The sequence below is a fragment of the Triturus cristatus genome, chromosome 9, assembly GCF_964204655.1.
Source record: "Triturus cristatus chromosome 9, aTriCri1.1, whole genome shotgun sequence".
Classification (NCBI taxonomy): Eukaryota; Metazoa; Chordata; class Amphibia; order Caudata; family Salamandridae; genus Triturus; species Triturus cristatus.
Window position 1 is genome coordinate 973,777,253 of NC_140592.1, and position 21,622 is coordinate 973,798,874.

The following is a 21,622-nucleotide window of genomic DNA, read 5'->3' on the forward strand; positions in this document are numbered from 1 at the left end:
GTTTTGTATATACCCTTCTTTTTGTATGTCATTTTATAAAGTAGATACTAGTAATACGTTTTGTTTATGTTGATGTGGAAGTAGATGTCTCCTGATCAAGGGTTGCCATGTAGGTCCCTGCTTTGAGAAATGGGGCACCTCAGGGAGGTAGGAAGTATGCTGATGATATCACACCTTTGCTTAGTCTGGCTACTATATCTAGTTTTAAGAGACCAAATCTATCTTACAAATAAATAAGTGCAGTCCGAATACACCAACACTAACTTTGTAGATTGACCTTTGACGCCCATCAAGTTGTCTGGACGGACGACATCCAGATATTCAAGAATATTTATGGAGATGAACAGTAATGCAATTTTGACATTGTGGAATAAAAACTTACCACTCATAATAAGCATACTTGGGAAGCAGTGACAGATATTGATGATACAAAGTAACACCTCCGTGATGAGTAAGTTGTCTCTTAACTTCCGGAATGCTTGGAATGTGGCTAATAGTATTTTGGTTTGCATATATCACCTCACAAATGTTTCAAGCACATTTATGTATACTTGTGAAACAGAAAAATGAAAGTTATGGATTTATTTTGTTAACGTGATTCCCAGAGAAGTAAAATTGTTCTCGTGGTGACAGAAAGTATTTTTCAACAGAAAAAAATAGCAACAGATTTGGAAAAGTGGGAGTAATTGGTCACTTTTGATCTAGCTTTCAGAGCTGCAGATTTCTTCCATTTTCAGTAAATCGACGGTCCCCTTTTGTGGCTATCACAGCGAGCTAAAACTGGAAATTATCTCTCTATAAAACACTTTCTTTAAATAAAAAAAATATTAGTAATAATCAATTGCGCCTATTTGGCATTGCAGTCATAATAAAATACCATCGGGTCTGAAAGCAAACCCAGACACAAAGATGCGGTAGAAATCTATTGACTTTCGCACTATGGGGCATATTATCAGGACAGGCGGTAAAATTATCGCCGCTGTAGCGGCAGAAAACTGCTACTAAAACGGTGATAATGGGCTTGAAAATATGCTCAATACAATTCCAATTGAAGCTCAGGTTAGATGTCCTTCACATCTAACATGGGCTTCAATTGGAATTCCATAGAGCATATTATCAAGCCCATTATCGCCATTTTAGCTGCAGTTTTCTGCCGCTACAGCGGCGATAATTTTATCGCCTTGCTTGATAATATGCCCCCAGATATGTCACTAGTAAATGTATTAATTGGAATAGTAGTTTTTCTTTGAGGTTTTGTTCCTACACGAGGGCAGTAGGTAGGAATTTAAAGTTGTATTTTCTCATCAGGCTGAATCATGACTACTTTATTTCACTGAGCATGAACATATACATAAAATGTAAAGATTGTTGCATGGGAGTGAAATCAGTATGTGCAGTGCATATTGATATCAACTGAAGTTTAGACTACCTTTGAATGTCGAACCTGGAGGCGAGGGACAAATTAGGGGATACACAATAAATTCAGAACTCAGCTATTATGACTTTCAGGAGAAATCGCAATAAAAATTCATTATTTTGTATGGCACTCGAGGCAGTGTTTCGCATTTCAATAAATGTGTTTGAGGAAACCAAGTAATAAAATGAGTCTTTACTGAGTATATCAAAAAGGCATAGTGTAGAATGAGATTTTCAAATTAACAATGTACATAACATGGCAAATCCCAGAAGACAGACATTGCAGATTGTAAGCCTATATTATAATGGATAAACAATGCCAAGCACAAAGCAGAAATACATTTGCACGTGGCTCAATTGATAATATTTTCCAAAAATAGCAAAATGATATTCAGCACACTGCCAGTTAGATACAAATATTCGGCGCTACTATTTTTGGGACTTGGTGTTTTTGTTTGTTCACAGATTTGCTGTAAGTCGCCTTCTGCCTCTAAGAATTGAAGTGGCGCCATACAAATTGCGCGTGAACAAAGGCTGGTGTGTATCCTTCTGTGCTATTCCAGTGTCTGTGCTACAAGGCTGATGTTCTCAATTGGGAGAGTGTAGGATGTTGGAGCGCGCTTGTGCAAAACTCAACCAGTACATCTTTTCTTCTTGTGCGTGCTCCACACTCCTTACTCTCCACTCATCTGCTAACAGCTCTGCAGCATGGGACGGGGGTGGCTGTGAGATGAAGCTTCCTATATGTAGCATTTCTGTACATGGAGTATCAGCACTTGACCTAGTGACCTATGACCTTGTACTGACCTTTGGCACTGACAAAATGGAACTTCTGATCCTTTTTCCGTTGGTCAGGCTACTGTAAAGTTGAAACATGAGTAAAAACCATTGATTTATTTTAAATGTTCTTTTTCAACCAAAAGGCAAACGTGTAATGTCTCTGTGTTAAACACATGAACAAGTAAATGTCACAAACCAAAAGGTTGAGTTGAAATCGAGAACTTCTTTGCTATCAAAGCTGTCACCCCTTCATTGTTTTCTGTAAAGTGCATTGGGTACAGGAAAGGATCCAACTAACCCTGGAGCACATTGGGCGTTAGATGGATGTTCTAGCTCGCAGAAAGTGCCGAAACATGTTGATGAAAAGAGAACATTGGCGAAATTACTTAAGGGGAGGGTAGGTTAACCAACAATTTGATAGTCTTAGTTTTAAAAGAGGGGCACTGCTTATTTTTATGCTGCTTATTAATGTACCTATAGAGATACGATGGACTATGCAGAGGAAGTAAGGGTTTCAAAACTTTCAGTGCATACAGTCAGCACTAACTTCTGTGTATGCGGCTACTCACAGCTTCTCTAAACACTGCCTCTTTGTGAGAGAGGAAAAAGGGAAAACGTACGACTATAGTTCCAGACAGTTTTCCAATGAACAACTTCACTAGCTCAATTTTTATTCTAGTTCACATACAGTCTGATCTTGGAAATTACGTTCATGCGCATGTGTCTATTCAATGTATTTCCTACTCTCCAAAGATGAATTCGCTTGCCACAATGTTTCCTTACCCAGGAAGTATGTCAGAAAGTGGTAGCATGTCAAAATCATATCTGGATGCAGGGATATTTTAGAAATCAACACAAGGTGTTGCGTGAGAGAACTGAATACAATGTGCCATTTCACGCCCATTTTGTTTATCATTTTATAATCTTTTTTAGTGCTGCTCCAGCCTGACAAGTAAAGAAACACTTCAGTCTGGCTATAAGAACCAAATGCTTACAATTAATATGTTTGCTTTGGTGAATGAGGCACAATGGGAAACAATTGGAAGTGCTTTAAAAGCTACGACTGAGAAGACACCAAACATTTGAAGAAAGAAACAAGCAAAATCCTGACCATTGATTCCAAAAACAAATGGCAGTTGTTATATCCTTAAAGCAGAGCATTGTACTTCATATATAAAATTGAGGTCAACTGGTAGAATTGGTGATCTTTTTGATGAAAAGCAGCAGGTGATTGCCTGTCAGCTTCAGACATATTAATTGTAAAATGAATGTATGTTTGTGCTGCTTGCTGTTGGAAACTATGTAAAACAAGATACCGTTAAGAAGTATTGAAAATGTTCTGATATTATATGGTGGCTGATTTGAAATATATTTATGTTTACTGTCTCTAAAATACCACAACTTCTTTACTTCTGGAATAGCAGTTTCTAATAGAGGTGCCATCACACATGTAAAACTTTGGTTGACTGGTAAACATAAGTGCATGCCCACTCTATTTGTTTAATAAACTGCTGCTAATAACTAAATGTGGTGAGCATTGCTTAATAAGAAGAGCAGATTACCAACTATTCCACTCTCTTTTTACAGCTCATAAACATTTGTGGGCACTGCTCCAGATGAATCACAACACGGTGAGAACAGGGGTCTGCAGGGACATATAGATTGCAACCCCCCTCGAGGCTTGGAGGAGTAACTGGCCCATTTGAATACCATCTGCATGGTTCCATGCATCATACAGTGATCTAGGTCCCTTGTCAGCATTCATAAATGTTAACAATACATCCTCATATGACCTGTTTTAGTCTTCCTCGTGGGATATTCAGAAGATTCAACATTCAATTGCTCCCAGTATGGAGGTTGTTCTCAATAGAGGCTGTCAATGATTGTAGTACCTAGACAACTCATTTATGTGAACAGGGCATCATCATCACCCACAGACATGTACCTTCAGGATAACCTGCCATCCTTGATCAAAACCATTTGAAATACCTATAGCATAACGTACTGCACAAGCACAACAATTTAAAGCAAAGCGGAGCCTTCCCATCGGATTCATGTTTGCAGAGACAACCCCGTCCAGATCATTTTCTGGTGGCCGTTAATGGGATTTAATAGGTGGACCGAAATCACAAAGAAGCCTGCAAATCAGTGAGTCTACTTTTCTCTTATACTTGTAAATGTTTATGAGCATCAAAACATTTTTGTCAACCATTACAAATCTGCCCATTTAAGGTGAGGCAGTATAGGGCACTTCCATTGATTTTTTTTTTTTTTTTGCACATGGAAAATAAATTATTCTTTAGGGAAATCTCTTTCAGCACCCAGCCCCTCATAAAACCTGGGAATTATTCCTTTCCTTTTCACACCCTGTAAACAAATGTATACCACTGCAGTGGCGGCTCCTCGAGGGAGTGCTGAAGGGTGGTAGGGCGGGGCAGGGGAGGGACAGGGTAGTGGGTAGTAAACTCTGGCTCACGGCCGAACGGAGTAATGTAAAGAAAGAAATAAATAAAACAAATTACATTGCGCACGCTGCAACGCCAAATGGCGATGCAGCGCGCGCAATGTAATTCGTTTTTATTTATTTATTTACATTACTCCGTTCGGCCGTGAGCCAGAGTTTACTACCCCCCCCCCCAACCCTGCCCCTCCCCCGCCCCTCTCCAACGCCAGCAGCACTCCCTCGTGGAGCCACCACTGTACCACTGTTTAAACCTTGTATTTAGAAATGTTTACAGGAGAGTCAAATACCTATGAAACCTTTGTGAACCCTACAGAATACCCAATTTTTAATAGACTTGCATGACCAACCACCTTTCGTTCCCATTCCTTGTGCTCCTCTTTCCTCTCCCTTTTCTTTCATTTTAGACCTGTGAGACCTTTTTGAATCCCAGAATCTTATCGTTGTTGAATTTCCCACGTAGTCAAACAAAAACATCTAATTGGTAGACATGTTTTTCAACTTAATCAAGTGTATGCTGACTCACAAAATTCTCATTCTAGTTCATGTCTATATAGGAAAAGTACTTTGAGTGTTGGTTCATGACTGTTTGAGAATGTATGGTGCCATACCATGAGTGAAAACCTCTTTATGTCTGCTGCTTTCACTGGTATATATCCTAACCTAGAGAAAAATATTGCATCCGAAAAAAGGCAAAATTAATATTAATAGCCTCTCTTCCGAGTGCTATAAAATTGAATTGCACATCAGAATAAAATAGCAATAGTGTATCTCTACAATGCTTCTTATTAGATTAAAAATTTTTCTTGGTAAACCCAGGTGAAATTTCTGTCATGTTTGTATAATCTGGTGTAATTTTTGTGAATTTTGTGTGACTTTTTTGAGGCAAAATACCCAAAATTATGCCATTACCCCACATGATCTAAAAAAAATTGCACAGGAGCAATGTGAATGCCCAGAATGCAAGATGGCTGTTGTCCGTGGCATTAGTGTTTTTTGCACTTTTTTTGTGCTAAATGACTCTTACATTTCACCTAATTTTATGATTATTTTTGCAGAATTTCAAGTAAATATGTGAAAGCAAATTACTTGAGTTTTCCATGCCCCTGCTTCTTATAAATAAGTTGTCATTTCTACACCCAGCAATCTGGCTTCATTTTGAGCGAGAGATGCAGTATCACTAGTGATGTCCCATGATATTATTCAGTTTTGAAATTGTAGTTTGCACAAGAAAGGCAATTATAATGCACTTGAATATTGTGTCTTGTACTCAGTGGCGGCTGGCACAGGTAAGAGTGGTGAGATTTGGGGTGGGGTGGGGGCAGGGCAGGGTGGATGTCGGGGAAGTCGACGGACGACGAGATAAGTAACATTAAATTAAAAAAAATAATAAAACCACTTACCTTGTGCTCGCCGCATCGCCGATTCGGTGATGCGGTGAGCCCAAGGAAGTGTTTTTTTTAATGATTTAATGTTACTTATCCTGCCATCTGTTGACTTCCCCGACCCAGCCCGGACCCTGCCTCGACTCACCGCCCCTTACCTGTGCCAACCACTACTGCTTGTACTTCAGCAAACCCTCTTAAGTACTGATCATACGTGTGGCTTAAATTCTTCATGTTATTGTGAAAGAGTAAAAATACACCCTGGTTTAATTTCACTGTCTTAAATATAAACTCAAGGGGCTAGATTAATTAATTTTTCATGCAACACAGCAACCTTTTTTTGTGCTGCATTGCACAAAGGGGATAACCCAGCACATCTGCTACAATTGTTCTGCTGCTGGTGTCATCCCCTTTGCAGGCACACACACAGGCTGCCTTGTGTGTTGTACAGCGTTGCACCACCATTGTGCAGATGTGAGAGTGTGCTGTCTAGCATAGGATTTGTAGTGGCAGGAGCGGCCGGTGCAGGTAAGAGTGGTGAGGCAAGGTAGGGGGGATTAGACAGATGACGACGAGGAAAAATTAAGTAAATAATTAATTTTCTCTCATCGCTATCTATCATATCCCCCTCGCCCCACCACTCTTACCTACACGGACCGCTCCTGTGTAGTGGAAGAATACCTTTACAGTACAAATGACTAAGCCAAGAGAAACTCAGAAGAATCCTATGCCCTGGATGTTTGCTGTGCCTGCAATACACACTCACTGTATGAGTTTATATGATAAATAAACACATTTGCTTTGTTAATTCCTGCTTTATGGAGGTGTTAGTTTTTTATGCAAAGCCTAGTCTTATTACCTTAGCAGTTCAGCTTTGTGTCAAATCTAAGCATATTTGCCCTGAACCTCCACGCCTGTTTGATGATGAGCAACACAACATGGTGAAAATGTGTTTTTCCATTGACAACAAATTCGCCTTTCAACAGTAAAGCGCATTTTACACTGGACGGTATATCCCGTTGTTATTTTTGTGTCACTTTGTCCAACTTTGAGCGAGTGCAAGTACTTACTATATCTGGGCCAAGATATTTTTATAAACCTATCTATCTCGGATGCATGATCCAGTTTTGCCAACAGTCACTGTCGGTCCTGGTTATGAAAGGACATTGCTTGTAGCATTCCCTTCCATACCTGTTGTGCCATTCATTTATTGGACTACATTTCAATGAAATATATATTATGGTGGAAATGAAAGAAGCTGCATTGTCAGATGCATTCTCATGTAAAAGAAGAAATGCATGTCTCTGGCCAACTTGAGGAGCAGAGGTGTAACGAGAAGCACAGGACAGAGTAAAATCTATTCAAGAAATGTGATGGATATGAGGCAAGATGGGTTTGTGGGTGCATAAATCATAGTTAATAATTTATAAATTTTAAGCAATAAAAGTGTCTTGTTATTCTTAACACCCACAGAGCCTAAACGAAGGAGAGGAGATGAGAGGAGAGGAGAGGAGAGGAGAGGAGAGGAGATGAGAGGAGACGAGACGAGAGGAGACGAAGGGAGGGGAGGGGAGGGGAGGGGGGAGGAGAGGAGAGGATAGGGGAGGGGAGGGAAGGGAAGGGGAAGGTCTGGACACAAATAAATCCACTGCCAGTAAACGTGAAACCTATGAAATTCAAAAATGTTCTATTTAAGATGTGTTTTGTCCCGCAGTAGCCACAACATTATCTGAGAATTTTAGTTTGCCTTTTCCTATAAATAATGAAAAGGGATCAAGAAATAAGGGGCAGCTTTGACAGCAAAGTGATTAAACATGAATATAGGAGGAAAGACTCATTCCTCATCCTTTGCCATGACTTCGGGTGCTTAGTCTACAACCCTGTACAGTACTTCGCATTTTCTTTTGAAAGAGTTAAAAAGCAAAGAGTTACAAAACTGTTTGCGATTGACTGGAAATAGAAAAGATAGCACTTTTTATCTTAAATCCCATTACATAGTACACCGTATAAATTACAGAGAATTGAGATGCACAAATGCACCTGCAAACATTTATCAAATGTAAATTTCCAAAGGTTCATACTGTCCTGGTTCCTTCACTTTCATACACTATCACGTATGACAGTGTTCCAAGTCTGGGACACTGCTGTTATTGCAGTATCGCAAGTTATTGGGGATGTGGCAGTCCGTGTAGCCGATGCCCCCATTTGGGGCGTAAATGGGCTGCAGTCTAAAATCTCCTTTAAGGAGCTGATCGTTATTTAAGGAGACAATCTGAAAACTGGTTTCTGTCATCTCCAGGATGGAGTTGTCCTTCTTGGTGCCCGCTTCACAGTAGTCGTCTTTCCGGCGTCCTCTGTTGTATTTCCACTTTTGAGAGCTGGAACGCCCCTTTTTGTGCATGTGCCAGCAGAAGATGCTAAGAAGGACCACTAAAACGAAGATAACTGCCCCTCCAATCAACCCAGCCAGCATGAACGGGGAGCCCATGCTCTGTGGTGTTGTCTGCTCATGACTGGAGGCACTGTTGCTGCCATTGTTCAAAAGAGAGGCCTTTGTTGTTGCTTCTGAGCAGACAGTGTCTTCTCCAGCTTTCTGGTCATTGAAAGAATCCCAGGGGGCCAAACAAATTCTGTATGTGGATTTAGGTTCTAAGTTCACCAGACTTAAGTGTTCCTTTTCACCACTCACTATCCGTTCTTGTACAATTCCCCCAACCAAACTGTGGCCCATTTTAACCCAGGTGAGTTTGTAGGATACCACTGGAAAAAAAGACAACCAGCTCACCTGGATGCAAGTGTCATTCACAAAATGGATGGAGAGAAGAATTCGTCCAGTGATGGGAGGGGTCACTTTTCTGATGACCTCCTTGTCAGGCACAGTAGAAGGAATAATCTCTGTGGGAGTTGGAAGTGTGTATTTTATACTAGGTGTAGTAACTGGCAATGTAGGGGGCGGTGTGGTGGGCAGAGTTGTCAAAGGTGCAGAGGTGATGGGGGGCAAACCAGGTGTAGTAGTGGGACATGATAATAAATTCACATTAAGTTCCCTAACAGCCATCCCTCGGACCTGTTCTGGACCCTGACACATAAACGCCCGCACATTTATGGCTGCAGGGAGGGATTTGAGCCATTCGGTCACCCATTTAATACTGCAGTCACAATACCAAGGGTTATTTCGGGCAGTAAGCTGCTTCAAGTTGGTGAGGCTGTTAAAGACCCCTGGTGTCAGCATGCGCAGTTGGTTGTTGGAGATATCTAGTCGCTCCAGCTTGTGAAGATTCCGAAAGGCCGCTACTGGGATGTGGTTGATCTGGTTGTCTTGCAGGTTGAGCTTCACCAAATGTGTCCCTTGCAGGTCGGCGGGTGGAGTGGTAAGTGAATTTCTGACCATTGAGAATTCTTTCAACTTGGGCAGGTAGCTGAAAGTGCCATCTGCTATCCCTTTGTTGGTAAGGAGATTACCATCCAGAATCAGACGTTCCAGGCTGGTGAGATTTTGAAAAGCCTGGTCCGATATCATGGCGATGCGGTTTTCATCAACTCTGAGCTCTTGCAGACCATATGGAAGACCTACTGGCACACTGCTCAAGTGATTCTTTGACAAAAACAACAACTTGAGGCTAACAGCTTCCCGGAAGGCCCCATCTTCTACCCCCACAGTTGAGATAGAGTTATCATCCAGATGTAGCTCCTCCAGCTTCAAAAGCTGAGCTAGCGCTACTCTTGAGATCGTCATGATATTGTTTTCTTGGAGATGAAGCACCCTGACATTCATGGGAAGGTTCATTGGGAATTCGTCCAGTTGGTTGCCATACAGGTAGACCGTAGTCACGGATTGGACATTGTGCAGCTCTGCAGGGAACCCAGCATTATTAATTTGGTTGTTGTGAAGGTAGAGGACATTTACCCCCTCTGGGATCCCAAGAGGCACTGAGGTCAAACTTCGCTCATTGCAGTAAACAAAGTTTCGGTCACAGCGGCAAACACTTGGACAGGCCGTCATGCGTGAGATCTGCATGGAGAACACCAGCAAAGAAATAATCCTCAGCTTTAGGAAAGAGACCCAGTCCCTGGGCCACATTGTTCTTTGTGGGCCCATTTCAGACATTCAAAACCACTAAAAATCTGAAAGGAAATCAGGAAGAAAAGTGTCACCAAAACCAAACCATTTTAATAAGTTTTCACCATGGGTGTGGCTAGAGCTCTTGTTGAGAGCAATATTTGCCACAAAAGTAGGAAATTAATCCGATTATGATGATCTGTCCCGTGTCCTTGAATGCGAAGCCATGGGACCACTAGCCAAGTTTCAACATGTTACTGCTTCCATCCAATGTGACTGCAAGGCTGATTATTAGGTTGCACGCTTAGCTGGTAGAACAAAAAATGCACAGTTTCTGCAAAGTTCCCTCTTCGGTGTCGCACACAACTTCTTAGTGTTGGGAAGCCTTCCGTCTTCTTGGTGTCGGGCTGCAAAAATCTGTTTTCAGATAGGGAGAGACAAAGAAAGAGAAACAACGTTATTTTAGATCAGGATCTGCTCTCACTTCACCATGCATCGTTTTCACTCTATGTACCAGTGAGAACAAGAACATTAAAGTAGTCCATGCAATTAAAATCCATATAATTTGTAATTTCTATAAAAATAATGTCCACCTTGAAAGTGAGAAGCCCAAGGTAAAGACACATAGATCCCAAAGGCTACAAAGGCCAGAAATAAAAAATGCAATTGATTATGTATTTAAATTTAAATCTTAAATACTGTACATAAATAAACAGCAAGTATCGATTTGTTAAATAATAGCGGTGGCCCACTTGCTCCATCTTGACAACTGACAATCTAGCATAAATGATTCATGGTTGTTCATTTCTGGCAATGAAATTATAATATCGAAATGTGCATTGTTACAGCAGCAATCCCAATTTTCATAAGTAAATTAGAGAGGTCGCGCTCTATTTCTGTTCATCTTCATCAAGCACTTGCAGTTTCAAAGCCTCTACGTGTGTCTGTTTCGTTACTTTGTGATTTAAAATCCAAAACACCAATGATAAAAGCCCACTGTAAATACATCAAGGGTACACTGAACATATGGGAAGATTAAAGTGAAGAATGCAAAAAAATAATTTTATGGCTCAATAATGGAAGAGCAGTTCTGGGAAATAGTATGTAGCATTCATTTCCAATGAGAAAAAGTGCTTTCATTTCCTGACTTTTTAATAGTATATAAAAAAAAACAGCTCTACGGAATTGAGAGTGCCTATTCGAAGCCTTAATTCATTGCTGCTCATCTGAGAGAGAGAGAGCGCGCACCGTGATATTAGGGTGGATGTTCATCATTAGCAGCACGTGCCTCTTTTGCTGCGTGGCGCGTGCTCGTTTTAGACTGCTTAATTTCCACGAGAAAGCACGTTCCTCATTACGAAGCACGTTCTTCATTATGAAGCAAGGTTGTCGCTGCGAGGCGCGTTTGTCAGTAGAAAGTACATCCGTCCCTTCAAGCATGTTGGTTATTGCACGCCTGTTCGACGTTAGGAAGCATGTTAGTGAGTTGAAGCCTGTTCGACGTTAGGAAGCATGTTAGTGAGCTGAAGCATGTTCGACATTAGCAAGCAAGCATGTTGGTCACTGTTAGCGCGTTCGGCGTTAAGGGAGCACATTCGTCATAGGAGGCATTTTGGTTATTGGAAGCACGTTCATCAGTGGGAATCACGTTCGTCATTAGGGGGATAACATTCGTCACGGTAAGCATGTTGGTTATTGGAAGCGCGTTCGGATTAGGGAGCACATTCGTCACGGGAAGCATGTTGGAAGTGGAAGCGCGCGCGCGCTCGTCAGTGGAAAGCCCATTCGTCATTAGAAAGGGGTGCGGAGTGAGTTCTTTTGGTTACAGCAGGCTGGGCATAATTAATTGTCAAAGGGAAGTAGCATGTATGCCATTACTTCATTATTCGGACGCACATACCTAATTGGGAGCATGTTTCGCCCTAGGAGACGCATTTTTCATTCAAATGCGCATGACCTGTGCTCTACTTTAGGGAGCAGATGTAAAGTGCTTTACATGGGCAGGTAGTGCTAGGTACTGAGCACCTGCACCCAGGGCTTTAAGTGGGCCGGGTCTTGCGGCAGTTTTTAAAAAAAACAGGTGCCGAAATGGGTCTCAGCACCAGAACTCTCGGGCTCTCCATGTTTTCCCTTACCCTCGGGGCGAAAAATACATCTTAACTCTGCAGCAATGCCACCCTTCACTGCATGTGAGGTAACTTCAAAGAGACTCCTTATAGTTCTTTTACAGTCTCATCATTTCAGTACGGAAATATTTTCAATATTATATGCAAAGAAGCCATAGTTGCTGCCTAGGTATTTTATGCAACTAACAGCCGTTGACAAAGCCAATAGCCCTAGCTCAGTGGTTCCCAAACTTTTTTGACCTGTGGCTCCCTTGACTAAATTGGCAGTTGGCCATGGCTCCCCACATTTATTTTTTACCGGTGGGGGGATGTAAGCCCGACCTAGGAGTACTCCCAGTTGTCTTCCTAAATTAATTGGGATGCTTTTTTATTTTCCAATTGATGACAAGTAGAGGAAGTCATGTTTTGGAGCATTTGTGATCATTAAAGGTTCCCTGGCAGGCCAAAACAGGTCAGGTCAAGTTACTTACCAGAAAGATGGCAGTACGCCAGGTGATGCAGTGACAGTCGCATGCCATGTCACTGTGCAAGGGCAGAGTCAGTCGCCTAGTAAAGTTAGTACAGTAGGGATGAGGCAGTCATTTGGGTGGCAAACTGGGAGGGCTGGTGAACAGCAAGTAATATATACTGTCAGTGGGGCCATGTCAGCGAGCATTGGCAGAGCTATAAGTAGGCACACTCCAGGTCACAGGGGCTGAGGCAGGGCAGGACAGTAAGGTTGGGGGCAGAACGAGATGAATGGCAGAAGACAGGGCTGCGTAAGATCCAGCCAGCTCAGTGGGGCTGGGGTAGAGCCAGTCTCATGGCAGGAAGAATGGACGGGCAAGAGGCAGTTTTGTAGCATGCTGGTATGGATAAGGTAGAGTCAGTTGCACAAGGTGGACGTGGTAGTAGACCCAGTTATATCCCAGGTCAGTGTGAGGCACAGGACATTAATGACTTTGAATTGACCACATGTGTGCCCACTGCCGGTCCCTGCCCAGGTGCCTTTTATCACATAGGTCTGCTGCCCCCACGCCTAACAGCCCACTCCTGCTTCTGTCATCTGTCGAAATTGATGTGACACTAGCAGCTTCTTCCGGGGTACATACTTCGGAGATGTCTCTGAGAAATATTGCTTTTGGTGCAAATTGTCTTCATTTTCAAGCCAGCTGTGAATGGATTCTAAAACATGCATTACTTTTTTTATTCAGAAACGTTTTTCAGGAAATAGACGGTGAGTGATAACAATGTCCCTTAAATTGTGTTCAGGGATTACAAACTTGTTTTGTCACTTAATAAATCCATTTGTCAACCTTATCTTTATTGAAGGACTGGCTAAAAATGTGTGCCTTGCAGACTGCACGCACCCTTTTGCAGAAAGTGCCTAGTTAAGTTCACTGGACTGTAATTTGCGACCTGCAGTTTGCAGAATGATCTCTGCAGCAAAGCATTTATACCAACTGATTTATACTTTTTATAGCTACCTTACACTGAGCTACCTTACACAGACTAGAAGTGCGTGGCGTAGACGTAAACACGGTTCTTTGCCACATCCGTGCACAACCAGTCTGAGCTCTTTTATGATCCTTGGAACCTGTTAAGATTTCCTAAAAGTATTTCCAAGAAGTGAGTTAGCCATGTTTTTTCAGAATATTATATCCTGAAACTGAACCTATACAGACGTTTTCTGCAGGTGGCTAACCCTCAGAAGTGTAATAGGGACGGGTAGTATCAGCTCCAGAAAAAGTTTTATACATCGAGAAATATACGGAGGGTCAGACTGGGGCCAGGAAATTAATCCTGGCTGCAATGCGGCCTATTTCCACAGCCGCGAGTTTGCCCACTGGAATTTCTGATTTATAAAATCAGGCACGGTGTTTCTTCAAGTTCACACAAAGTGTGGATACAGCAGCCAGGATATAATTATACATGGCTGTATTTCACATTTACAAGTTGTAGCTATATTTGAAATCATCTTGTTCTGCGAGGGGCCTACTACGTGTTCATTAAGTCAGATGCTGTCCTGTTTTTCGACGAGACTGCGGGGGCCACTGCACATTTATAACTTGTCCCTTTCAAACTCAGTTTCTCAAAATAAACCAAATAAATGAGTTAATGAGCGAGCAGTGATTCAGCCCTAGTCTTACCAATTTGTAACTTGTGAAGAGGGTCCCACGAGGCACGGCAGAACACGGCGGGCAGCAATAATGCTCAATGGTCGTCAGAGATGCGTATGCCAGTAAGCGGAGGTTACGTCTGTGAAAGCACGTACGTACGCACGTATGGCGGCAGTGCGCTCTTAGGCCAAACCATGTTCCCGGATTATGCAGGTGGTATTTGTAACTCCCCCGTATGTTGCGGCTGGAATAAGCTTCATCCTGCATTCAGGCGCTGTTAGAGCGTCAAATGACGCATCATATTTTACTGCCTAAACACGTCCAAACACTATCTTTCCCACATCGTGCACGGCGCCCCTGGCTACTCATAATGGCGCACCAGGGCGCCGCGGCGCACAGTTTGGGAACCACTGCCCTAGCTTGTTGTAGGTAATCTTACTTTTTGTATTATACATCTGGATTCAATCACAGAAGCAGCAAAATGCCAGTCAGGTGGCACACTATGCCAAGCACAGATATTCAGGTTACGCTCTTTAAACAACGCCCCTAACTGCATCGGCCACGTCCCTTTGAGAGACCCCCCAGTTTTTTCATCCCACTTAAAGCCCTGCCTGCACCTTAGCTTGAAAGGTGGATTACTTGCCCTTCCCTGTCCTACCCTTAAAGGGAAAGTACTGCACTTCTCAGTAGGTAACGGGAATTCTGATGGGAGTACCTGGACTGCTAACTTTCCGCCTCAAGAACCACAGACATGTCATTAGGAAGTACTTGCTCCCAGAGAGGCACCAATGTAATTAATGAGCATATTCATCATTATTGATTAAGAGAGGCATTATTCATTGGCTTGTATGTTCATCGTTAGAAAGCACATGCGTCATTAGCGAGCACCTTTCTGAGGAAGATGTCATTAAGGAGCATGTTCACTAGCTGCACTTATGCTCTTCTCTCTTACACACATTTCTTATTGTGAAATGTATTTGTTGTTAGAAAACTCTGTTGTTCTTGGGGAGCAGGTTTGTCTGTAGGAAGCAGTAGGACCATCATTCATTCTTTGAATGGTTGTTCGTCAATAGGATGTCTGTTCTCCCTCAGGAAGCAGGTTTGTCTTTAGGAAGCAGTAGGACCATCTTCCATTCTTTGAATGCTTGATTGTCAATAGGATGTCTGTTCTTCCTTAGGAAGAAGGTTTGTCTGTAGGAAGCATTAGGACCAACATTCATCCTTTGAATGCTTGTTCGTCAATAGGAGTCTGTTCTTCCTTAGGAAGACGGTTTGTCTGTAGGAAGCAGTAGGACCATCATCCATTCTTTGAATGCTTGTTCGTCAATAGGATGTCGGTTCTTCCTTGGGAAGCAGGTTTGCCTTTAGGAAGCAGTAGGACCATCATCCATTCTTTGAATGCTTGTTCGTCAATAGGATGTCTGCTCTTCCTTAGGAAGCACGTTTGTTCATCATTCATTCTTTGAATGCTTGTTCGTCAATAGGATGTCTGTTCTCCCTCAGGAAGCAGGTTTGTCTTTAGGAAGCAGTAGGACCATCTTCCATTCTTTGAATGCTTGATTGTCAATAGGATGTCTGTTCTTCCTTAGGAAGAAGGTTTGTCTGTAGGAAGCATTAGGACCAACATTCATCCTTTGAATGCTTGTTCGTCAATAGGATGTCTGTTCTTCCTTAGGAAGACGGTTTGTCTGTAGGAAGCAGTAGGACCATCATCCATTCTTTGAATGCTTGTTCGTCAATAGGATGTCGGTTCTTTCTTGGGAAGCAGGTTTGCCTTTAGGAAGCAGTAGGACTGTTAGAACCGGCGGTCTCTAGTTGGCAGAGGTATACACTTCTGACAAATAGGGACCAACCAACTCTAGTCAGGGAAGGGGGATTACACACTCAGATAACCCCTGCTACCCCCTTGGTAGCTTGGCAGAGCAGACAGGCTTATCTCAGAGGCAGTGTGTTAAGCATTTATGACCACATACAGTAATACAGTGAATACACTACAGATGGACACGACACAGAAGTTATTATAAAAATAGTATTTTTATATAAGGCTTAGCACAAGACCAAATAACGACAAAAATATACCACAGTCTTAATAAATACTCTTTGGAAGGAAAAATAAGGTTTCTTCTTGGCAAATAGTTCTTTAGCAAAGTATTCTTCTGAGCACAGTTCTTTGGCAACAATGTAACCCCCACAGGAGTCACACGACGTCGAGTCTTCAAGGTTCCCAAGGTTCGGCGTCGACCGCGAGGAGCGCTACGTCGAGCCTGGAGTTGCAACAGACCCCACAAGTACAGTACCTTTGAGAAACGAAGAAAACGATGATCCACGGCGTCGAGATGTCGGCGTCGAGGTCGTGCCTCGGAATCGGGTCGATCTGCAGCGGCGTCGAGGGATGTCGGGCCGGAGCAGCGCTCACGGCGTCGAGAAGGGCGTCGAGTCGATGCGATCAGCAGCGGCGTCGAGACGGGGTCACTTGGAGCCGGGGCCGATACCCACTGCTCACTGGCGTTGATACCGGCGTCAAGACGGGGTCACTTGGAACTGGGGCCGATACCCACTGCTCACTGGCGATGCTGCTGGCGTCGATCGGGCCCGGCGGCCGGCGTCGAAGGCTCGGGACACTGGAGCCGTTACTCACGGTGTCGAGCTGGATTCGGCGGCGTCGGCGGCGTCGACTGCAGATTCTCCCTTGTGTACTGGAAACAACACTTTCCAGCAATTCAGCAAAATGGTGAAGTCCTTTGGCCCTGTGACTTCAGCAGGAGACTGGCACTCTTCCAGCCCTTGGAGATTTCCTAGCAAGTGTTCAGAGAGTACACACCAAGTTCCTCTCTCCTTGTTCCTTGGCAAAAATAAAGAAGCAGCTTTCAGGTTCCTCCACAGCAATACAGCACTCTGGCAGAAAGGGGAGGCAAGTCCTTAGATCAGCAGGCTTCTTGTCCTTAGTACAGGTTTCCTTGTCAGAAGTGATCTGAGTTCTTGGTTCAGGGGTCCTTCTCTTATACCCTTTTTCTCCTTTGTTCCCTTTGTCCAAGCAGGGAAATTCCCCCCATCTCAGGTTCGCTGTGGGTGTTGCCAGGCAGAGGCACCTGGCCTATTCACTGAGCAGGGCAGAGTCCTCAGCCGCCCAGCAGGAGGCGGGGCCAGTATTGTCACTGGCAGGAGCAGGGCTATCAGTCGCCCAGCAGGAGGTGGAGCCAGAATTGTGTCAGGCAGGGCAGGCTACTCTTCCCTCAATCTACGTGTAAACGCCCCATTCACCCCACACTGACTCATTCAGACCTCTGGAGCCACCCAGCCCCTGACACACACACCAAACCAGCAGAGACCGGTGGATAGTTGGACAAGAAAATAGCCACCTTCTAAAAGGGCTATTTTCAAACATAGAATTTAAAAACCATCCATCCTAAAGGGTGTGTTATTAAATTCCGAGCTCAGGGATACTAAACTCGACCTGCTACCATGCTCCCTGAGTCAGATAGATTATAATGGAGTTAATAATCCGTCTGCCCATCCTGGCCTATGGGAGGCAGGTAGCCCTTCAATAGTGAAGAACGAAAAGGGCTGTAATTCACTATTAGGTCATGCCACACACATCAGGGCATGACCTACCTTTTACCAACAATGCACCCTGCCCTAGGGCCTACCATAGAGGTGTCTGAAATGTGGCAAAGTGAAGGTTTAGAGACTGGCAAGTAGGTTTCCTTGCCAAGTCGACATGGCAGTCGGGGACTGCACGCAGGCGCCGCGGTGGCAGGCCTGAGACATGTTTTACACGCTGCTTCCGTGGGTGGCACAACCAGTGCTGCAAGCCCACCAGCAGCAGTTAACTTACACGCCCTTGGCACACGCAGTGCACTAGACTAGGGTCTGAACAGTAAGTCAACCAAGCCAATCATGGTAACACCAATCAATGTAACAATTTAACATAGGGAGCACTTGCACTGTGGCACTGATCAGCAGTGGCACAGTGCCCAAAGCGATAAACCAGCAAAAACATCGTAAACAGAGGAGGCAAACAGAAAAAAATGGAGGAGAGACTCATGCCAATGATGCCAGGTCTAACACGTGTCCCCTCCAGCTGAAATGTGGGGAGAGCTACCCTTCACCCAGGGAGTCCTCATCACTAAGGCGGAAAAATCTGGACAGACCATCAGCATTGGCGTGATCTGTACCAGGGCGGTGTTCCACCGTAAAGTCCATCCCCTGTAGGGAAATGGACCACCTCAACAGCTTTGGGTTCTCACCCCTCATCTGCATTAACCATCTGAGGGGCCTGTGGTCTGTCTGAACCCGGAAGTGAGACCCAAACAAGTAGGGTCTTAGCTTCTTCAGCGCCCAGACCACAGCAAATGCCTCACGCTCTATCGCACTCCACCTTTGTTCCCTGGGAAGTAACCTCCGGCTGATGAAGGCTACAGGTAAGTCTCGGCCCTCCTCATTCATCTGTGCTAGAACAGCCCCCACACCATGCTCTGAAGCGTCCGTCTGGACAATGAATTCTTTTGAAAAGTCGGGTGCCTGGAGGACCGGTGCTGTACACATTGCAGTTTTCAGGGTGTCAAAGGCTTTCTGACAGGCGTCAGTCCAGATCACAAGTCTCGGCTGCTTCCGGGAAGTCAGCGAGGTCAAGGGGTGCACAATGTTGCCATACCCCTTGACAAACCTCCTGTAGTAACCCGTGAGACCCAAGAAGGCTCTCACCTGAGTCTGGGTTTTGGGCGGTTCCCAAGCCAGGATGGTATCTATCTTGGGTTGCAGGGGGGCCACCTTGCCGCTCCCTACTTGGTGCCCCAAGTACACCACTGAACCCTGCCCAATCTGGCACTTACTAGCCTTGATTGTGAGGCCTGCTCTGCGCAGGGCCAACAACACTTCCTGGAGGTGGCGCAAGTGTTCCTCCCAGCTGGCGCTGAACACTGCTATATCGTCCAGGTAGGCGGCGCTGAAATCTTCCAGCCCGGCCAATACCTGGTTAACCAACCTCTGGAATGTGGCAGGGGCATTCTTCATCCCAAAGGGCATCACCCGGAACTGGTAGTGCCCATCTGGTGTGGAGAATGCAGACCTCTCTTTTGCCCCATCAGTCAAGGCGATCTGCCAGTACCCAGACGTTAGATCAAACGTACTAAGGTACCGGGCAGCCCCCAACCGATCGATGAGCTCATCAGCTCTGGGGATGGGGTGCGCGTCGGTCTTGGTGACCGAATTGAGTCCTCGGTAATCCACACAGAACCGAAGTTCTGGTGAAGCACCAGGCGCTGCAGCCTTTGGGACCAAGACCACTGGGCTGGCCCAAGGACTGCTAGAGGACTCAACCACCCCTAAGGCAAACATCTTGGAGACCTCCTCCTTGATATATGCTCTGACCTTGTCAGTCACCCTGTAGGCCTTGTGCCGCACAGGAGTGCTGTCCCCAGTGTCCACATCATGGACACACCACTGGGTGACACCAGGGATTAAGGAGAACAGATCAGGGAATTGTACCAACAGATGGCGACAATCTTGCTGCTGCTCAGGGGTCAGTGTGTCAGAGAGGACAACACCATCCACTGACCCATCTTTTTCTTTTACGCACAGGAGGTCAGGAAGAGGCTCACTCTCCTCCTCCATCCCAGCATCTGTGGCAAGGAGCATGCCCACTTCGGATCTTTCTAAGTGGGGCTTTAACCGGTTGACATGCAGGACCCTTAAGGGGTTCCTGGGAGATTTCAAGTCCACCAAGTAGGTGACATCGCTCTTCTTCTCCACAACCTCAAATGGTCCAGTCCACCTGTCCTTGAGCGCACAAGGTTCCACAGGGGCCATGACCCAAACTTTCTGACCAGGTTGAAGCTCAACCAGAGTGGCATTCTGATCGTACCACCGCTTCATCTCTTCCTGGCTGGCCTCCAGATTTGCCTGAGCAAGATCTCTGAAGCGCCGAGTCTGGTTCCTAAAGGCCAGCATGTAACTATATACATCCTGGGGAGGTTTCCTGGGAGATTGCTCCCAGCCTTCTTTAACCAGACTCAAAGGTCCTCTTACCGGGTGACCATACAAAAGCTCAAATGGGCTGAACCCTAGAGACTTCTGTGGCACCTCACGGTAAGCAAACAGCAGGCATGGCAAGAGGACGTCCCATTTACGCCTCATTGGTTCTTCGAGACCCATGATCATGCCTTTCAGGGTCCGGTTGAATCTCTCAACCAGCCCATTACCTTGAGGGTAGTAAGGAGTGGTAAACTTGTAGGTTACCCCACACTCCTTCCACAGAGACTTCATATAATTCGAAATGAAGTTGGTGCCCCGGTCTGACACCACCTCTCTGGGGAACCCCATGCGGGAGAAAACACCCATCAGTGCCCGTCCCACCACGGGGGCCGTCACTGTGCGGAGAGGGATGGCTTCCGGGTACCGGGTGGCATGGTCCACCAAGACCAGGATAAACCTGTTGCCCATGGCTGTCTTGGGGTCCAGTGGCCCCACAATGTCAATTCCCACTCGCTCAAAGGGGGTACTGACGACGGGAAAAGGTTGGAGGGGAGCCTTCTGCTTCCGCCCACTTTTCCCACTTGCCTGGCAAGTTTGACAGGTCCTACAATGGATATCTGAATCCCTTCTCATCTGGGGCCAATAAAAATGGGTGACAAGCCTGTCATAGGTCTTGTCCTGCCCCAGATGTCCAGCTAACGGAACGTCATGAGCCAACCCCAGTAGGAAGGCTCTGAAGCGCTGGGGTACCACCAGCACACGGGCTGACCCAGGCTCAGCAGCCTTAGGCTCGCTATACAGGAGGTCGTTCTCCCAGTAGACCCAATGTGATCCTGACTGATCACCTGTCGTTTGGGCGGAGGCCTTCTGCCTCATACCCACAAGAGAAGGGCACTCTTTCTGTTCAGCACAAAATTCCTCCCTGGAGGGACCACCATCCTGCTGCCAATGGGTCAGCTCGGGCAGGTCTCCCAGTTCGGCCACTTGTTCTCCTGTTGGTTCCAGGGCATCCCCCTCAGGGTCTGCTCCCTCCTGGACCGCGGGAACGATGGGGGACGGTTTCCCGCGCCCCCTGCCTCTTCTCTTCACGGTTGGGACCTGGGCCATACTTTCAGGCTCCAGGGCCCCATCAACACCCTTACTAACTGATATGGACCGGGTGGTCGCACACACCCACTCAGGCAGACCCAACATTTCCAGATGCGCTTTTCTCTCCACCTTAGCCCAAGGGGAGTCCTCCAAATCATTGCCCAGGAGACAATCAACAGGCATGGCGGGCCTCACAGCAACCTGAAGAGTACCTGAGACCCCCCCCCACTCAA

At 45.2% G+C, this 21,622-nt stretch overlaps 1 protein-coding gene across 1 annotated transcript in view; it reads right to left on the minus strand.

The window, feature by feature from the left end:
• Window positions 1-1,594: 1,594 nt before the first annotated feature.
• Window positions 1,595-21,622, minus strand: part of FLRT2 (fibronectin leucine rich transmembrane protein 2) — a 165,322-nt gene continuing 145,294 nt past the window's right edge. Inside the window, exon 2 of the mRNA XM_085626589.1 lies at window positions 1,595-10,519. Within this exon, the coding sequence (XP_085482715.1) occupies window positions 8,153-10,150 (1,998 nt within the window). The 5' untranslated portion in view covers window positions 10,151-10,519 and the 3' untranslated portion in view covers window positions 1,595-8,152. The remainder of the gene's footprint in view (window positions 10,520-21,622) is intronic.